The following is a 16,042-nucleotide window of genomic DNA, read 5'->3' on the forward strand; positions in this document are numbered from 1 at the left end:
GTTTTATACACCCTTTGATAAGTATGAATATAATAAAACATAGATCCTTCAAAACCTGCTAGGCCCTGCCTATGCAGAGTGCCAGGCTTTCAGCTTGTGCTAATCAGTAAATGCAGTCTCATGGGTTTGGGCTATTTGGGACTCGAGTTTCAGATTCCATTAAGAGCACAATTTAAGGCTTTGTTGTTAATTGTTTCAGAAGAAACAATCACTTCTCAGTTCAGGATTAAAAACTAGTATTTGTGTTTAAACGGACATTTCAAATTTTTGTGTTAATAGCAGGTGAATGTGCTACCTTCAGAAGCCAGTGAATGGTAGCTCACATACTGAGTACTGTAGCAGATCGTTTGTTTGTTTCTGTGATGTTTTGAAAGTGCACTGAATGTTTATATTTTTCTGTCACTTTCACTTCCCAAACCTCCTGATACTGTTTATCAACATAGAAGGGACTTTTCCCACTATTTTGCCAACATGAATCTGGCTGTATGACAAATACATAAAGCTTAAAAGTAGTAGATTTCTCTGCTGCTTACCCGTGAATATGACGATACCATCTCGTTATGATCATAAAGCTCCATATACAAAACATTCGCCAGTTTTTCTTTACAATTTATCACTGCCAGCCTACACTAATCCTACTACATATAGTTATTTTCTTATTTACTGTATATACCATTTAGGAATTGCAGTGGTCTGCAAGTTACATCTCTAGCCACTTACGCTGGATAGTGCTAGCTTACACTAATTTAACTACTCGCACTCATTTTGTGCTACGGGTAAAAATAATTGTCTACCTGTTGCAAAGAGATGTGGAAGCAAATAACAAGCAAGGCAGCAGACTCCAGGTGCAGGGTTTTCAGCCTGCCTGGTGCAAGACTGTGCCTAGCAGCATCTCCCTGCGCCCAGTGGCAAGTGGAGCAAGAGTGAAGGTGCTGCACAGGATGGCCACCGTCACACCTGGTGGCACCTTGGACCAGTGTCATGGTGATAAGCTGGTGTCCACTAGAAGTGTGTGGGGGGGTTGGTTTGGTTTTCTTTGAAGACTGATTTTTCTGGAAGTGCAGGAACTGGAGCTGGAAGCAGTAACTCTATTGTGAGAGCACTGCTCTGCCTGTAACAAAGGCTCTGTTGTGTTGGCACGCAGCACAGCGCCCAAAGCTCAGGATGTTTCAGCCTATTTACTTTTATTTGTGTTTGAGTAAATCTGGCATAGCTGCTGGAGAATAATAGCATATATTGAGGCCTGTTTTAATCAAATAGCTCCTTGATACAAAAATGTACTGTGATTTCTTTCTACTGGTAGTTTGTGTGGCAAAGGCAATTAGCTACAACTCTGAACTGCGCATATGACCTTAAACAACATTAATCACCTCAGATTCTGTCCTGGCAAATCACTCGGCAGAGTATACACGGAAAAGGAAAGTCAGAAAACCTGTTACAACATCTCAGTACTCAAACTAGCACAGCCAGAGCCAGAGTACAAATGAGAGTGACTTGTGGGTTGCTCTGTCTTAGAGCATTGGAAGCTGCTGCAAGAGTTCTGCCCCTCCTCTCTGCAGGAGGAGAAGCCTCGATCAGTCATTGAGAAGAGATTGCTGTTGTGACCAGGAAAACGGAGGAGAAGGTGGGTCTATGTCCTTTTGGCCTAAATTTGTCTTCTCTCAAAAGTAACTATGAGAAATTTTATTAGGATTAATTAGTTCATGTGTACTGAAAAGTTTGGGATCCACAAGCCAAACCAAAAGCACCAAAAGTGCACAGTCTTGTCATAAATAGACATACTTTCATTTATTGCTTAGGCTATGTGATAGGAATGGTACACAGAATGTAATGGCTGCAATATGGAGGCTTTTAGAAGTGTGGAATAACAAAGAAAAAAGTATGTCAGTCAGCAGTAGTTTTCCCTTTGTTGATTTCAGTTTTGCTCCTTTTAAAGAATAAAGATATATGTGTCAGGGACTTCCACTGAGTTTTCATTTGTGCTGGATATTGGTGCTGGGCATTGGTGCTGGGCATCAGATCACTTATCTAGTGTTCTGACATACTATTTGTCCTACAGTCAGAGATTACAAAGATACATCCTGTGGGATCTTCAGTAAATGTTGACGAATAATGGAAGTTTCTTTCTATTGTCTTACCATCTCACCACAAGTATGCAATAAATAAGCATAAATGTAGAAGAGTGACCTAAAAGTTGCACCTGGCACTTTCTTAAACCATTAGTGCACACACTTAAAATATTGTTTCCTCTTTTAATAAAGTACAAAATAACTTCTATAGTTCTCTGCAGCAATTACTTTTGGTGGGAAGCTGATGAAGATCACTTATCTCTGGTTATCTCTACAGGTTTTTTGGAAAGGTTTTTTTTGTTTGCCTCTTCTTTTGCTGCTGCTGTTTGTATTCTTCCAGGAGAGAAAGACCCAACAGAGAAGGTATGTTTTCGAGGCTGACAGGCCTTGGATGATAGGCCTCCTCTGAAAATTTTAATGACAGTTCTTTATCTTTAGCTCTTGCATGTCCAGTGGGTTGTGTTGCTGAGAGAGGGACAGCTTTCTGAGTCAGCAGAGGCCAGGGATGAGGTCAGTACCACGGGTGTGCTCCGATGGTGACGTGATGCTGAGGGCAATTGCTGCAGCAGATGTTGACTGGCCGCCATCAGAAAAGGGGGCAAATAGTGGTGGTTTTGCAAACTGTGTTTCGAGGGGAGAAACCAAGCAGTTGTGGTCTATGTGAGACAGTTTTCATATTTGGAATGAGATATAGTAAATGATACTAAGTTGCTCTGCAAATAACAAGAGCAGAATTACTGTTAAGATAAAGAGTTTGCAGAAGCTGATTTATTTTTTTAAGAGCCATTATGTAGCCTAAAAATGATGTGTTCAGCAGGAGATTTAAGACCGACAGCAACTTGACCTAGGGTGGTTAGACTGAAAGCAAGAGAAGGGTCCTGGCTGGCTTTCTTCACAGCATTTCTTTCCACATTTTTGCTCGTATTTTAGTCTTGGAGGGAGAAAGTTTCGGGATGTTTGTCCAGGAGCCTGGACAGACTATAGGGTATTAGTTGCAATCTAGGGGAAACAAAATACGCGTTCGTGTTGTGATTACTGAAACGCTGAGGGCGAAGGGCCGCAGGTGGAAGCCTGAGGCACTCAACGACCAGTTTTCACCTGGGATCAATCTGACCGGCATTCAACACCCCCCCCCCCATCTCCACATAGCAAAGCACCACTGTTACCCTGACGGGGCTGCCGGTGCTCAAAGGTCTTCAGTCGGCCAGACTGCAGCCTGCCCTAGGCCGGGTATTTACGGTGGCCTCGCAGTCGCCGACTGGAGGCCGGGGCGGCGGGAAGGGGCCGGGGCGGCGGGAAGGGGCCGGGCCGGGCGGTGCCTGGCGGGGCCGAGGCCTCCGGGGCGCAGCGCGCGGCACCCCCTAGCGGGGCGGCGGCGGCGCATTGTCTCCCGGTGGGGTGGGGCTTCGCCTCGCCGTCTCTCGGCCGGGCAGGGACCCGCGCAGCTGCTCCGCGGGAAGGAGGGAGGCAGGGAGGGGCGGGCGGTACCGCGGCTCCGCGCCCCGCAGGCGGGGGGAGCGGAGCGGGGGCGGGCCCGGCAGCGCCCGGTGCTCGCCGTCTCCTTGCCGACGGGGGAGGGGTCGGAGCCGCCCCCGTCCCCGGGGGCTGCCGCCGGGCCAGCGAGGCGGTACGAAGCGGCTGAGGGCAGCCGCTGCAGCCTGGCCGGAGCGGGCGGGTCCAGGCTCCGCCCCGCGTCCGCCCGCCCTGCCGCCGGCGTCCTCCCAGCCCGGGCAGCCGGAGCGCCGCAGCCGGGTGAGTAGCCGCGTCCGGAGGGGCTCTTCCCTCGCCGCAGCCCCGCGGAGGGGCGGCCCGGCGGCCGCGGGCGCAGCGCAGGCCCCGCGGCCTGGCCGCGCTTTGTTCCCTGGGCGGCGGCGTTGGAGCCGTGGGGCGCCCCGCTCCGCCGGGCGGCGGCTGGCTCCCGGCCCTCCCGGGGGGCGGCGGCGGCCCGGCCTTGCCGCAGGGCGGCCTTCCCGCACCCGGCCTCGCTGGCCGGCGCCGCATCCCCGCGGCAGGCGGGAGGGCTAGCGGGGTACCCCCCCGGCGGTGGCTGCGCAGCTCGCTTCCCCCCACCCCCGCCCCATTTCCCTGCCCCTTTGTGGGTCCCGCCGGCCCGGGGGCACGGCAGGTCGGTAGGGCCCGGGGGAACCCGCGCAACAGGTTTGTGTATTGTTCGTGCCGCCGCTACATACGTGGCCGCGGCGGCGGGGGGGCTCCCGAGTGGCCGCTGCCGGCCGGGCCTGCCTTTGTGCGGGCGGTGGGCGCGGGAGGGCGGCGTCCCCTCCCGCAGGGTCCCGCCGTGGCCGCCCCGCGGGTGTCACGGCAGGCTCGGGGAGGAAGGAGAGGGCTTGGGGAAGGCAGCGCTCCCCGGAGGAAGCCGGCCCCCTCACCCCCCCGCCCCGGCTTCTCGTGGGGGTTTCCCCGGTGCGTGGCCGCTGGTCAGTGCGGCGGCGGGCTGGTGGGGACGAGTCACGGCCGTGTCACCGTCTCGGCGGCGGGCGCTCCTGGAAGCGCTGCCTGGTCGGGAAGGTGATTCACTGCCGAAGCAGTGGTTGCTCAGAGCCGTGAGTGCCATTCCTTTGATTTCTGACAGGTCCATTGTCTAGCCGTTTTGCCTTCCCCCCCGGATCAGTAGTATCCTTTGCTACCCCTTAACAGAGCTTTGTAGCCACGCAGTTGTAGGAAGGAGATGCTCTAAAGCACCCTTTTTCTTAAAGAATTCGAACGAGTGTATGGAAGCAAGAGCGGAGACAATTAGTGGAGAACAATTCTTTGGGTTTTTGAGTTTTTGTCATTTTTTAAATGAGCAAAATTGGTAAGGCTTACATGGATGGATGTTAGTAGATGCTTTTGTCAGTTGTTCTTTCATTTTTCTTCATCCCAAAGGAAGTACCGGTCCTCTGCATTTTTAGTATTGCAGTGTCTGCATTGTCCTAACGATTGGATGTTGACTTTGTTCACGCATTAAAATTCACTGTGATGAGGAAGTACTGGTTTTTTCTTGCCCTTCTCCATTCTGTGACATTGTCTGCTAAGAGTCAATGTATAGTAAGTAATGAGCACTGTTATTACATTGTAGGAACAGTGATGGTGATGAACTTCTGCACTAATAAGGGTTCTCATTGTTCTGAATGAGTTGATCTAGTCCTATTGTCTATACCAAGCAGAAACTTGAGGAGAAGGGGGAAGGTGGACCACAGAACAGAACTGAAGCTTGGTCAGAGGGACCTACTGCTTGCTGGTAAGGTGCTGATCGTGCTTTGATCTGTCAGGGAGGGGAAAAAACCAAAACAAAAAACCCCACTAAAACTAGAAGTAATTGCTGTGTTTTATTAGTGATAGGGTTTAGGATTTTTCACATTTCTTTACATCATAGATTGCTGCTTGAAGAATCCTGTAAAATCACCTCAGCCAACTGTTTTTCCTGAAGTAGTATGCTAATAGATGATATTTTATTTGCAGTTTAGATGATCTGTAACATCAGTTTTCCTAGAAACAAAAGTTAAGAAAATATATGTGTATTTAAATTTCTTATAAGAAACAGTGCCATGTTGTCTCCTGGAGGTGTAGGCTATAATTCCAAATTGGCTGTGGAATCGCATTTCTCGGTAAAGCTCACGTAAGCAGGGGAAATGTACATAGTTTTGTTCTTTTCCAGCAACGATTAGAGTTAGGTGAAGTTCAGTTTCAGCTGGCTGTTGCTTGGGAGTGGTAGTAGGGAGGAAAACTGGAGGTATTCCTGGAAGAGACTAGATGGTGATCTTTAATACAGTGCTACATACCTGTCAAGAGTCCTTAGGAATAGAGTTATGAAGAGGAATTTCCCAGTGACTATGAGTGGTTGGGGAAATACAGAACACCTTCAATAGGTATCTTCTGATAAAGTAGGCAAAGCCTACCCTAGGGTCTTGTTGGGATAAGAAATGATGTTGCAGGATTTCCACTGCATCTCTGTTCAAGCTATCTTGAGCACTTGCTATTGATATTCTTGTTCCTGAGCTAGAGGTGTGTACTCTTGCCTTCTCTACATCTTTTTGAGGCTGCTAGTTTATTTGCCTGACTAGAAAACTTCTGGTAATACAAGGTTTTTCTAATTTAAAACTTGCTGTGAGAGAGATTACTGTAATGACTGCTGCATCTGAGTAACTGTAAAACCTATGAAATGTGTTTAGCATCTTGGCTTCGCCTGTAACACAGTATGCACTAATTTTGAGTTTCTGGGTTTTGTTGGTGGGTGGAATTTATTCAGTTACAAGGTTTCATGCAAGTCTTACAGCCTTTGCTGAGGTTTTATGTTTGATGCTTATCTCTTCTGCATTTTCTAGGGACTATTTCCTTTTTAAAATACAAATTATAATTTGCCTTTTTTAATTTTATAGCAGTGATTAACTTAGTTTGTAGGAATACCTTCTTCCTCTCTTCACAAAAAAAAACACTAACACTGTTCTATTTTGGATTTTGCCTAAAACTGTGCCTGTATTACCTCTGACTGAAAGCATACTACAAGGATTCTGGTTCTTGTTACTTTCCCACTGTTTCCGGTGCTGCCTCAGGAGCATTGCCTGCTAATTATAAACAATGTTGATGTCTACCATATGTTTTGGTAGAAAATATGGGATTCCTGCTGTCCCATTCAACTGCAATGTCTAGTTTACAAGTATTTGTAAATATATAATGGAAATGTTGAATCTCTTATCATGTAACTTTGTAATAAGCCTTTGTTTTCAGCCTCCAAGGAAATAAAGTTTCAGGTTATTAACATCTAAAAATATGGTCAAATACTTTGTTTCATTTAAGTTTGCAGAACCCTGGATCCAGAGCTCAAACTTGTATCCCTAACAGACAGTGTTGCATTCCAGTACCAATGGTAAGTAAGAGCAATCTCTTCCAAGAATAAGATCTTTAAAATTTTCATGCAATATATTTGGTTCTTATGAAGTTTTGATACTGATTAGAACAATATCTTCGCAACTGATTTTGCATAAACTTATTTAGTCTGTAACTCATGCCTCCTTTAATTTACCTGCTTTACTTTGGTTTTGACTTGTGACTTTTAAAAATCGTTAAAAGGTGCTACAACATAACCAAAGCTTCTCATACTAAAGTTATGTTATCTATATTGGCTTAGATAAAATAGTGCAGCTTGTGTTACAGCATCTCACTTAGTGTCTCACAGAGTAGTGTTTGCAGATGTATTGGAGGGTGTTTTAAGCCTAAGACTGCAGATATGTGAATTCTAATTTAAAGAGGGAGCTGTGGTTGTGGGTGAGAGTAAGGAAAGAAGCTTTAAAAGCATTGAGGTAGATTGTTGCTGCTCTGATGGAGTTGCTAAGTTTGTGCACAGAAGAGAAATGAGAGATGAGCACCTTGAGGGAGCAAATAGAAGAATACACTGGCAAAGCTTTTTACTCTTTAGACTAAATGGGAGTGAGGGATTTTTGAAGTGAGGATAGCCTTACAGCAGACTCTAAACTCGACAAGGAAGCAAGTGAAAATCAATATGGAGTGTTGTTTTCCTGTTTCTAGGTGAGAAGATGAGCTGCTGCTGCATTTTGGACAAGCTGAAGTTTGGAATGCTGGGACATAAAGAACCCGTTAAGAAGGAAATTACAGTAGTTAAGAGGAGATGAAGGTATGACTTAGGGCTTTGCAGAATCAATGATTCAAGGGAGATAGATGTAGTAGGCACGTGAGAATTCAGAGCCAAGGTAAACTCCTACTGTGGTGGCAGAGTTGAATTTGAGATGTTTTCTTAGAGAGATGCCATGAAGAATAAGTGTTGACCAGACTAAGTAAGGCCAAAAAGCCCAAAGGTGTTGAAAGAATAAGATAAATGGATTTGATGTTAACTTGATGTTTTGGTCACTAAATGATATGTGTGGCTGAACTTGAGAAAATAAATAGGCCTTCTTGAGGGAAAGGGACGGGATGGACACATAATACATGGATGGAAGGTGCCAAGGCTTATCTACTTTTCAGTGTTGCTAAAAGCGATGGTTTCTTTCTAATCAGTATACCCTCAATGCAGGTTGTCTGTTTTCTCTCTGCAAGCATGTTGTTTGCTAATTCTTTCATGTTACATTCTAATTTGACCCTAGTAAATAGTATCAGTGGAAAATGTATGAGTTACATCTATGCAGGATGCTTCAGGTAGCAGGTTAGAGAGCTTGATTTTATATTCTCTGAAGCATGTGTCTATTTAGGATAGTGGAATGCTACATGCTTTATTTTGAGGGGGTGGGAGAGAGGGAGAGGTGCTGTGGTTACTGCAGGTGGTTGCTGTGGACAATTTAATTTGTGGTTTGCAGCTGAAATGCACAGATGTCTTCAGTTTTTGTACTCATGTTAAAAATTCTGAACAAGTTAAGGAAAGATTTATTTCTCTTCCATCCAAGGTAATCCAAGGGCAGCATAGATAATTTTTATGTTGTATAGCAATGAATTTTGTGTAATTCTGAAATATTTTGAAACTTAAATGTGAACGAACGAGGTATTTATGTACCGGATCTGGCACTTTTCAATTGCCTCTACTTTCATGTTCAGTTAAAATTAGCAAAGTTCTCAAATTACTTATTCCGTATGAAGGGATTTTTACTGTTATCCTCATTGTGTCTCCTTTGTGTGTTGTTCAGTGAGTGTGGGGAAAGCCACTACCATAATTTTTTTTTTTTTTTAAAAAAATACAGAGCAAATTGTTCAAGATGCTTCAAGGTCCACACAAAATCTTACTCCTGAGCTGGAACTTTTTGGTCAGGTATCAAACTCAAAGTTTTAGAGATTTGTAAACAGTCTTTTTGTTAGCCTCTCATTTGTTTTCTTGTTTTGGGTCAGTTTCCTCCATCTAAAAAAGATGACTGCTTTTGTGCCTGCTACACTTATGTATACACACCCCACCCTACTTTTCCTCTCAAACAATCCATTGGCCTAACTCCTGTACCTCCCACCACTCTAGATAGCTTTCGGTTTAGCATCTATTCAGTTGTAGTGTCACTATACTGAGCTGAGAGCTGATTCCTGAGGGCCTGAGCCACAGCACTCATAAACAATGCCAAGTATGTGTATTGTTATGAAGTTGTAGATTGTTTTCTTATATAAATGTTGTAAAAGGAACAAGAAGTTCTAACCTTGCACCCCAGAGGAAAGTTATTTTTCACTTGCTCCAGACTGCCAACAGTTACACTCATCAGTGCAGCTGTTTGTCTTTTGACTTGGCAGTTTATGGCCCGAATTGTCCAATCTCATTCCTCCTACTGTCCTATTTAGTTTTATGAAGTACTGAAGGCATAAGAGCTCTCTGATCTTTCATCACAGACTGGTTTTGGACAGTTCCTTACAGAATCTATGAGAAGGTACTAATTTCCTCCAGTTCATTCCTGCAGGATTTTATGACTTTTTTTTTTCTTTTAGTAGCAGGAGCTAGAAGAGGACTGCTTAACTTTATTTTACTGTTCATTGATTATTTTTCTCTCTCCCAACCTGTGACTCAAAAATGATTTATGTGGGAGAATTTACAATCTGTGTGATTTCTGTATTATTTAGACATGGTCTCTAAGTAAAAAGAGCTGAACCTGAGATTTGGGGTTTTTATGGGTCTTATGGAAGTGTGACAAGGAAGAGAAAACATCTGTGCTATGCTTTGGACATAGCATTTCAGTTGACCTATTGCTATATAGAAAGTGGTGGAAGAAGCAACCTCCCAAATCATGTTGCGTATTCTGTGGTCACTTGATGCTGTGAAGTGAGTTGGGATGATACCAGATGACTGCAACTTCTGCTGTTTTGGCTGCCTGTTGCAAGGGAGGGTATAAGGTAGATCAGAGTCTTCTGTTGCCTGTAGTAACATCCTACAAGGATGAGCTATAGGGTTCTTTAGAAAGATAAACATGGGGTCTCTCTCTGTAAATGTGGCAGAAAAGGAAATGTGGAGATGCATCCAAAACCTGTGACTTAGCATGACTGTGACAAAACCTGCGACTTTTCCCTGCTATTCTAGATTAAAGAGGCCTGAAAACTGTTGTAATTTAACATATATGTGTTTGGCTTGGCCTGAGTCTGGAAAGGGTAAAAAAACTCTAGCGAGCTATCATTTTGTATGTCATGTGTTGTAGCATCATTACAGGCTTCTGCATGTATTCCTTTGGGTTGGAGCAAGACTGCAGTCTGTGGACATGGCCTTTGAATCCAAAGAAGTGTTCTTCTTTGAGAGAGTGCTATTTGCTGCGCAGTATCCTGTGCTTGCCCTTCTTGTATGAAAAGACCAAGGTGTTAGTATTGTGTTTCACAGCTGGACATGCAGATGTTATTGTGCATCCTTAGTTATATTGTTTATGTGTGAGGTACTCTTCCTTCTTTTCTTTCCCTCTGACACTTGCTCTAAGTGTGAGGAAAAGATCTACCATTCTGTGAAATGAATAGTTGACTGAGATCAAAGTGAAAACTTACAAAAACAATGTCTTTCTTCTTGGATGGCATCATCTCTCCTGTTCACTTGTTGTCCATTTGCTGGTTCACTATTCATTATATTGCTCATAAATTTTTTGCCACTCTTACTTTTCATGGAATATTGGGGAGGGGGGGAAGGGTGTGAAATGAATATGGAAGATGGGTTAAATAGAGGAAGTAGTTAACAGACATCTTCTAAATTCTGGTATTGGCTATAGTTAGAACACAAAGTGTACAAGGTGAGACTTGAATCTCCAGGCAAAAATGGGGCAGAAGAAATGGAGTTTTTCCAAGCTTAAATTTGGTATGGCAGTGACAATGTGCTTTTGGATCATGGCCTAGCAAACTGGTAACCCTAGATTTAACCAAAAATAGAGCACGCTTTCAATCTGTCCATTCATCTGCTGTCACAAGTTGCTGAGTTAGAGTACTAAATGTGTATGTGTGATGGAACTGATATTGTATGGTTGCATTTTGCTTTAAAATTAAACAAGCTTACATACTGATGAAATCTACTGAGTGGTTTTTATTTTCTTAATTCTTTAGTGTGAATTAACAGGTCATGGAAGATTAGGAATATTTTCTCTCTGTACAACTTGAAAATCAGGCATAATATAAAACTTCAGTATGCCCTTTTTTAATGGATAGTTTTTACAGATAGTCAAAAATAAAAGAAATGGTTGAGAAAACAAAAAACTTGGTTTGATCTTCATCTTCCCTCAATATGTGGAGTTACCTTTTTTCCTGAGGTCTTGAATGTTAAAAGGTATTAGTGCTGCTCATAATATGTTAGAGAGTAAAAACAGAACACTGCATTTGAGTACCTAAGCTGATGTTCATCTGTCAGGTTTTATTGTTACTCTGAAACTGTCCAGCTGAGTAACCCAGTTCCATGTGCTCTTTAATTGAAGACAGCATTAACTAATGAATGCTTACAGCCTTTTTCTAGGTTTTGGTCAGGTTTGATGTGCTGCTTAAATTACCCTGGGGTATCAGCCCTGGAAAAACCTTCATTTGTGTTCTTTATGCCACTTAGCTGCAGGATAGATGACGTCCTTTAATGTAGCTTTAAAGGAAGGTGAAAGAATAATATACACAGATAATTGTGATATTCAGCTTTCTCTGTCTTTTGCACATGGATTTTATTTTTGTGTGGGACAGATGAACTTTTTATTAAGCTGATCCAGGGAAAGCGTGGGTTAAGGCTTTGTGGGTTGAAGTAATCTGAAAAAACTTGCATGCTGGCTTCAGTGAATGAAGCTGTTAATTTAAATGAAGGTCTGTAATTCGGAAGTTGATTTTAAAAGAAAAAATAATTTGATTCTATATGAGGCTTTTCTCTTTTTTTTTTTTTGCAGTACTTCAGAATGTCTATTGTTATTTTGCTATTGTTTGTGCCTGGACTTGCAAGCTGCTACAGTTTTGAGTGTAGCTGCCCATCTGCTGCTTGGTTATTTATAGGCAGATCTGTGGAGTTCCTTCTAATCTCAAAAGTCTTCAAAAACATTAACGAATTAAACATCACAATACTGTTGTAAAAAGGGAATTAGATGGAGGAACTGAATGAAGACTAAAAGGGATAAATGACTTGCTGAAAGCCATATGTATATTTCATAGCAGGACAAGGAATTAAAACCAGATTTTTTTTTCCCTGACTTTTAGTCCTGTGCTTAACAGACCAGCTATGCTCTCATTTCATACATGGTGAGGGAATGAAGTACTCATTCTTTGAAACTTGCAGTAGATGCTTGTGAACAGACTAACCCATTTAAAGACCTTGCACTATGTGCTGAGAGTATTAAATGGTTCAGGTCTAACAAATTTGAGTAAACACGTTTATATTAATTCTTACTGAACCTGAATTTGTTTTGATTGTTAATGCTTTTGACCAGTGGTTCCCACTGCATTGCTTAGAAAACACCTGTTACTTGCAGGGCAGCTTCTCTCTAACATCTTCAGGGTATCTTACTTCCAGTCATCTAGTCAGCAAAGTGCCAAATTCTCCTTCTACTCTCTCTCTCTCTTTAATAGACTTTTTAAATGGTTTTAAACAGCATCTGGACATTGGTACTTACCTACATTTTTTTGTTAGAGGAGACCAAAGATGTATAGCAGAAAATGCAGGTGATACTGATATTCTTCATCAGAAATTATGCACTTTTATGCTGAATTACATGTAGTTCTTATTGTGTGTGAGTTCTGTGGTGTTTTGTGTTGTGGTTTTTTTTTTTTGAAAGAACTTCTAGAATTGTAAACTGAGTGAAACAAAGTGATTTCTCTTTCCGTAGCTTTCCAATGCCTTTCCATAGCCTAGAAATAATAGGGGGATGCAGCCTACCAGGTCATGATTTGATTCACATTGGAGTGCAGCTTGAAATATTGTTTTCATTTTTCTCTGTTCTGTAAATGTTGGTTGTTTTTACTATTTGTTTACTGTCTTCCCCAGCCTCTCATCCTCTTCCTAATGTGTACCTATTTTATTTAAGTTTGTATTTAAGAGAATTTTCTTCACAAGTATTAGTCTCTGCTTAGAGGGGTAGGTTGGAAGAGTTTTCTATTTCACTAGAACACCTTTCAAATATTCAGATTTTTAATATAAATATTATGTGGGTTTAGTCTTGCCACTATTCTGTGGACATCTTCAAAAGAATGGATACATTGTTGGAGATTAACATTGCTGTATTGATTTAAAAACATGAAAGCCCAGGTCATTCTAAGCAAGTTCAGTGAGGTTCTTCAATATAGTTCTTTTATTTCATGTTTCCTGTATACACAAGTATTACAATTTGGCATATAGTATTTTAATTGGCAAAGTAGATTGCAGGTGGGCATACAGCACACTGTTTCTGAAATTCAGCAAACAGATTTAACCTCTAACTTCTTTAATATCTGTAAAATTTGGGCATATAGAAGTTATGTCTTTTGTTTTGGAAGTGATAAAATGCAGCTTCCTGAAGTATTTCACTTTCCTGAAGTGAAATCTGTTCTCTTCAGTGCTCTTGTTTTTCTTCTGTAGCGCTTTTCTATTTAATGAGTCCAAATGCCTTTTTTTATTGATGAATAGACACTGGATCTATTTCTTTCAGCTAAATAGTGGTACAGCATTGAGTAGCACATCATTCTTTCACCATTCTAAATTGAGAGCTTCATGACCAGTTTAAGAGCCCGTCACTTTCACTTTGTCTTCTGAACAAGTTAAAAAGACTTTACATTTTATTTGTAGGTCTAAATATACTTACATCTGCTTTTTAGCAGTGTAGCTTTTTAAAACAACTTTGATAGCTCCCAGTGGAGAGTGGATACCAGCTCTCTTGAAATTGTTTCACTTCCCAACATTAAAAAAAGACATTTATTTTAATGTATCCTGAGATTCTTTGGAGTGTTAAAGACAGAGAAGGATGTTAAAACCTTATTTTTAAACCTGAAGACTTTTTTCTAGTATGTTCTGATAACTTGCTCTGGTGAGATTTTTCTTCTAGATGGAGCACATGAAAGCTCTCACAGAAGAGATAATTGAAAACTTCAGGAGTTTCTGGAACAAAGGTTAGGTGTTTGAAATTACTGGCGATTGTTCTAATTGTTCTGACTCAACCTCCCTTCACTCTGAATGAACAGAATGCTTCCATTTGTTCCAGGAAATGCTGAACAAAAGAACTATTTTGATCCATGGACAGTGCCACTACTGTGGCAGAAAGCCAGGCAGTGCTTTCATATTAAATAAACTGGTCTTTTCACAACAGCAAAGAAACATGCTCCCTAGAGTCAATAAGTTGATGCAAGTTTTTGTTCATATGTGGAAGTATGAAGATAATGAAGTGTGTGTTTGTAGGTTTGGGCTTTTTTCATTGATTATAATAGTCATTTGTAATAATTTTGAAATATAATTTGGGGAGGAGAGGGAAAAATCATTATTAGGTATGTGCACCAATCTTAAGAAAAAAAACACTGCCAAACTTAAATAGCTTCCACAGGGTGGTTTGAGTGTGGTGTATGAGACAAAAGTGACTGCCTGAGTCATTCTTGAGTTTTGTGTTTTATACAACAAATAACCTACATATTTTTGTCTGAAGCATACAGGAAGCTTTAATAGGATGCTTATTTGAGTAGTTGTTAAAGTGCAAGCTGTCTTGGGACTTAGTTTCCTGGAAGAACTGAAAATTGTTTGTTTCCTTCTGTAATATGGAAAAATGTGTTTTATGTAATTGACAAAAATTACACTTAAATATGGAGATTTTGGGAAAAGGGATAGGAATGAACATTGTGAAGCATTACACATTGGAACAGAGAGGGATAGTAAAAAGTTGTTGAAATATTTCTGTTTCATAATAAAAAATAATTATTCTGCTTTTTCTGTTTGTAATAGAACTCATTGTTTTAACAAGAAAAGGAATAACTTCTATTTTACCCCAGGCTCTCTATTTGGTGTTTTCTTTTTTCTTAGATCATGTGTAGTTTTGATTGTTAACTCCCTGCCCCCCACGCCCCTGGAAAAAAAAGTTCTATTTGTGTGCATAAATGCTGAAGTATCCAGATGGAGAACTCCAGGTTGCAGTCTGAAGCCCTGTGACTGGAATTAAAGGAAAAAAAAAAATTTCTTTGATCTGTCTTTTATTGTGACTAGATATCTTGCATTGTGCTTATCTTGAATTGTGTATTTTTGTGTAGAATTAGGGGGTTCTTGTTATATGAATTGATTTGTGCAGGTATGAACTCAGAAGAACTTACAATCAGATGCTACTTTGTGTAGGCTGGAGGAGGAGGTTGCAGTTCAAGCATCCTGTTGATTTGTCAATGAAACACAGACACTTAATCGTAGTGAATTGCGGTTCATAATGCAATAAAAATGGGATGGGAATAAGAAGGGATTTGGAGACAAAAGGAACAAAAGCATTTCCAGTTATAGGTTAGACATACTCTGTTGGATGTCTTTCTTTAATTGAAGACCTACTAATGGCAGGGTAATGGCAGTGTCCTGACATAAATGCAGCATAATATATTTAAATAATTATTATGTTTCTGGTAATATGAGACAGACTATGCAAAAGTGCAATTTTATTTATACTTATTTTACATCTGAATGACCAAGCAAACAGATGATCTACTTGTAAATTAATTGTAGTTTAATGGGGTTGGGAAATAAGACTTTCATATATGTTATCTCAGTGTCCTTGGTTGAGATTCTGCTTTGATTTTCTTTTTTTTTATGATGAGTAAGAAATCTTTAATTAAAGATTTACATGGAAAAATGTATATGATAATGTTTTTTCTTCAGTTTTTATAGTACTTTGGATTTTGGTTACAGTGTTCTGTGCTTCCTTCAGAAGAGTATGGAAGTATTTTGCCCAGTGCTCATTCTAGTGAAATGTAATTGATTTCTTGTGCTTGACAACTTTAACTTCTTGTGTTTCAGAGCTGTGAAAATTATCTGAAGTAGAATGGAAGCTTCAGTAATATTACCCATTCTGAAGAAAAAATTGGCTTTTCTTTCAGGTATGGCTTCTGTTTTCCTCAATTGGTTCCTCCCTGCATAATTT

General features: G+C 41.4%; 1 protein-coding gene across 4 annotated transcripts in view; it reads left to right on the forward strand.

Moving 5' to 3' along the window:
• The first annotated feature begins 3,628 nt into the window (after positions 1-3,628).
• The window catches only part of SESTD1 (SEC14 and spectrin domain containing 1), a 60,392-nt gene continuing 47,978 nt past the window's right edge, over positions 3,629-16,042 (forward strand). The window contains exons 1-5 of one of the 4 annotated variants that reach the window (XM_074873072.1): positions 3,630-3,821; positions 5,146-5,307; positions 6,864-6,933; positions 7,593-7,698; positions 15,919-15,998. In XM_074873072.1, the coding sequence (XP_074729173.1) occupies positions 15,944-15,998 (55 nt within the window). In that variant the 5' untranslated portion in view covers positions 3,630-3,821; positions 5,146-5,307; positions 6,864-6,933; positions 7,593-7,698; positions 15,919-15,943. Of the gene's footprint in view, positions 3,822-4,975; positions 5,308-6,863; positions 6,934-7,592; positions 7,699-15,918; positions 15,999-16,042 lie in introns of those variants that run through there. The other 3 variants (XM_074873074.1, XM_074873073.1, XM_074873075.1) reach the window with 3 other exon arrangements.

This window comes from Strix uralensis, chromosome 6 (assembly GCF_047716275.1).
Source record: "Strix uralensis isolate ZFMK-TIS-50842 chromosome 6, bStrUra1, whole genome shotgun sequence".
In the NCBI taxonomy this organism is placed as follows: Eukaryota; Metazoa; Chordata; class Aves; order Strigiformes; family Strigidae; genus Strix; species Strix uralensis.